At 44.0% G+C, this 4,303-nt stretch overlaps 1 protein-coding gene across 1 annotated transcript in view; it reads left to right on the forward strand.

Moving 5' to 3' along the window:
* Positions 1-2,683: 2,683 nt before the first annotated feature.
* The window catches only part of ENOPH1 (enolase-phosphatase 1), a 10,109-nt gene continuing 8,489 nt past the window's right edge, over positions 2,684-4,303 (forward strand). The window contains exon 1 of the mRNA XM_009326014.1: positions 2,684-2,689. Coding sequence (XP_009324289.1) covers positions 2,684-2,689 — 6 coding nt within the window. The remainder of the gene's footprint in view (positions 2,690-4,303) is intronic.

Raw genomic sequence — 4,303 nt, forward strand, 5'->3', positions numbered from 1 at the left:
TAACTCTCACAAATCACGGTGAGACTTGTTTGAGTGTATGATCAATTTATTAATTAGCAAGAAGTGGCAATAAGCAAAACAGCGCTGGGTGGCCCGGGAGCCTCTGCTCCACCGACGGCACACACCGGTTGGCAAAGCACATCAGGTTATGTACAGAAAAATCATACATATTCATCAGATTTCTTGGAAAGGTGGTCTTATGGTGATGAGTTTCCGGAATTCATTTACTTAGTCCAAGCATGCGCAGTAAAATTGGGGTTAGGGTCTTTTCACACTCCGGTGGTCGTCCATAGTCTTCCTCACTCTGTTCTCTGGTTGAACTTTGGGCTTCTTTTGTCCATATATAGTCATTGAATTAGCTGATCAGCCCTTTGACTCTGGAATGTTACAAGGGGTCAGTTTGACTAGTTTTCTAAACACTTATCTTGACACAGTCTTCCTGAGTTTTTGTTATCAGTGATTCACACCGGGGGCCTAATGAGCTATCTCAAGGTCTTGTAGATTCTGGTCAGATAAGAATTTACATGTCTCTACTAAATCACTAAAACTATGCAAGTGAAGCTGAGAAATATCACAGCAAGGTTTTAGTCGGGGATTGTCAGGGATTTAACCCTTTCATTTCCCCCATTTCTCTAAAATTTGTAAATTCCTTTATAAATATTCTGAGTTATCATATTTCATTCAGTTTTCTTAGCTTATACCACAACTTTTTCCGTAGGTTTGTTAATAAAATCAATATAAAAATACATATAATTTTACCGATTGCCTGCCTCTTTGGTGGGCAGGGGAACAGGGAACTATTCAGATCCAGGGCAGTTCAGTACATGATTTTTTTCATGGACATAGAGCAGTTAGAGTGCTGTCAGCCTCATTTAGGAAAAGCCCTTGAGCATCACTGTTGCTCAGGTGGCTGGAGCTACAGCACCTCACCCGAGATTGCAGAGCCTGAAGTACTCTTTCGGGGTTATCCGCTGCCTTTTTCCTTCAAAAGGGTGGTAGAGTCAGATGCCTCCGGTGTCACCAGAGATGTATGTCCTTCCTCCAGCATGCACAGGACCAGTACAGGGGGAGGGTAGCACAGAGCGCATCAAGTGTACATGAGGAGGAGTGTACTAACAGCGAATATGTGTGAGTGGCTTCCCTTGCGTAGGAGAAGGCTCAAGACTATTGAAAATGTTGGTTTAGGTGCCGAAGCCAGGGGACCAGGAAGTCTGTGAGGCCAGTAGGAGGCATCGGGACAAATGCTGTAAATATGCTATTAAAATTTGCAGTTCTCCAACTGCAGCAGGTCCCTCCTCTCCGAGATATTTTGGTCCCTAACCAGGCTCGTGTGCTTCACAGGAGGGAGCAATTTGCTTGTATTTAAGACACCGAATGGAATTATCCCTGCTCCTGCCATTAACCTATATTTCTTCATGAGACATTATAGCTTTTGGTGGATCTTTTTTGCTGGTAGTTTACAAAGGTGCTTCATCACCACATGATGCGCAGAGGCATGAAGGCTCTTGCCAGGCTTTCTAGGTGCTTCTGCTAACACAGTTTAACGGATGAACAACATGACCTACATCTCCTGTCCATGTTCTTCCAGTGCTCTTGAAGAAACTTAGGTCTAGATGGCATTACAGCTGCCTCCCTCCCCTTGATATCTTACAATTTAAACAGTTTGAACAGCTCCAATTTCTTATTAAACATCTAAGAAAGCAACGAAGTTGGTTATATGCACCTTGAATCAATTTTGCTGTCATGCAAATAACATGCAATACGCCTGAGATGGTTTCCTACCCAAAGCAGGGAGGCCAAATGAGTTACGGTTCTCAGTAAAACTCAGTTTGCTGGAAATCCTGAAAAAGCTTGAAACAAGTTATTTCAGTTGGACTTTCAGTTAACCTCCATATTTTCTGTTTTCCTTTAAAAGGTCTGCTGCTGGTTCTGCAGGCATTTTATTCTTTAATATTAAAGGATTTTATTTAGTCCTTTCTTTAGCATTAGAGTTATTTAGAATTATTGAGTATGCAAAGTAAGGAAATAGAATGAGCCAGTTGATGGGTGGATTAAGGAAAGATACCAGAAAAGAGAATATTAGGTGGCGCCTAGCTAGAGGTCACCAAGTTTTCACTTTTGCTGGGTCCACCCTGGCAGAGAAAAGTAGATGGTAGGGGAGAGATGTAATTTGATAAACTACATCCCCCAGGATTTGCCAGATCTCCTGTAAAAGAGCAGATTGTCACTGAACTTCGTGACAGTTTGCATGGACATTGAGAGGAAAATTGACCCTAGCATGCTAATCACAGCATGCTACATGGGTGTCTACTGACAGTAAAAATACCACCCTTTCTATACTGGGTTTAACATTGCTGTGAGCAGTTGCGAAGGCTTAGGAGAGCTGTCAAGCTGTGTTTGCTGACAGCTGTTTCTCCATCCTGCCAAGCTGTGTTGGGGCAGCCACATCTGGGGCTGGACGTCGCCGAGGAGCCCGGCTGTCCGGTGGGGTGATAGTGCCCATCTCCCTGGCACGCACGGGAGATGGACAGAGCGATGGGAGCCGTGCACAGGCAGGCTCGGGTCTCCTGCTAGCCAAGCTAAAAGAGAAGCAGGTGCACTTACAAAGGTGAGTAACAGCTCCAGTTAAACCTATTCAAGAGTTTGCAGCCATCAACTTTTGCTGAAAGATGAAGTCTTGGAGATGGAGGTATTTCGCTGCAGGATGCATGTAGTCTTTCTTCCACACAAACTCATGGCCTTTTAAACTTAGTACATCACTGCCTGGGATCACTCCTGACATCCATAAACCGTCTGTCCCACTGGCTGTCCACCACTCCAGCTGTCACTTGGGTGTCCCCTCTTGGACCACAGACTGATGCATTTGCCAATGGGCCAAGGCTTTTACCCTTTTAAAATCCACTGAATCACGAAATACACTGTGCTTTCAGAGCCTCTGTGGAAGTTTTTCTTTGCCAGCACAAGAGCAAACACTGCTTTTGGAAAGCAACTGGGACCTTTTGACATCTGAGTTGTAAGGGAAGTTAAACCAAGTCAATGGGTCGGTTGCATTTCCCAGTGGATAGTCTTTAATTTCCTCCATGATTTAAAAGATAGTTTGAAAGCAGCTAAGCTCAAATAAAGGAAATGAGAGAGTAACTGGCAGTGTTACAAGGCTGTTGATTTCCCTAGACAAGTTTGTGGTAATTTTCTAGGCATTTAAGAGATTTTCCTTTCTCCTAAATTTACATTGTTTTTAAAATATACAATGTGGAAAACACAGTATTGTAGTAATAGAAAATCCTGCAGTTCTGCCACCACATCATGCTCTCAGGACCACCGTTTTCTTAATTCAGTAACAAGTTAAAGGTGACATACAGTAAGGAGAAAAATATCACTGGCCATTTTTTGAGGAGAGATGAGCTCAGATTAGTTTCCTCCCATCTCCTCCCCATCCCAAATTTTTCCCAGTTAAGAAAAGCCTCTGTACCCGAAGGAAGGAGCTTCCTGCCCTTCCTCTTGTCCTGAGGCTCTTCCTGTACCCAGAGATGCCGTCGTGGCAGCCACTTGTGGCTTCTCAGTTGTGAAACACCACTAATGAGAGCAATTTGTAATTATTTCTGGTTGCCCTTGGGATCTCCTGGAAGGTTTGTAATTCTCCCGTGGCACTTTTCCCTAACCCTGTTTCATTTCATTTGCAAGACTGTCCTATGGAGCTCAGTGTCACTGGACTAGACTTTTCTTTTTAAAAAGGTCCTCTAGCTCTGGTGAGAAGTTGTGATGTGTTTTCAGAATGACCTTTGTTAAGACAAGTGCCCCATTAAAAATAGAGTAGTATAACTTGTCAGTTCAGAGTACATACACAGTCAGCCTTGTACTCAGCTGATGGGAACTTGGGGTCATGTCTGCCATTTGAGACATTTTTTGGCAAGTCCAGGAAAAGTTATCACCCTCCTTCCCATCCTGGTATTTAAAAGTTGCAGCTACATAAGCATTTGTGCAAAAAATCCATGTGCACTAATCTTGGCCCAGGGTTGACTCTGGCCTGCAACCAGGCAGACAGCCTTGGCAGGCAGCTTCACAAGCTGCAGTACTGTAGGGGAAGCTCCAGCAGGGAAACTAACCATACACGCCAGCATGTGCAAATGGTTGCTTTAAAAGCAAGTCATAGAATCATTAAGGTTGGAAAAGACCGCTAAGATCATCGAGTCCAACCGTCAACCCAACACCACTATGCCCACTAAACCATGTCCCTAAGTGCCTCATCTACACATCTTTTGAATACTTCCAGGGATGGTGACTCAACCACTTCCCTGGGCAGCCT

The sequence above is a fragment of the Pygoscelis adeliae genome, unplaced genomic scaffold, assembly GCF_000699105.1.
Source record: "Pygoscelis adeliae isolate BGI_AS28 unplaced genomic scaffold, ASM69910v1 Scaffold610, whole genome shotgun sequence".
NCBI lineage: Eukaryota > Metazoa > Chordata > Aves > Sphenisciformes > Spheniscidae > Pygoscelis > Pygoscelis adeliae.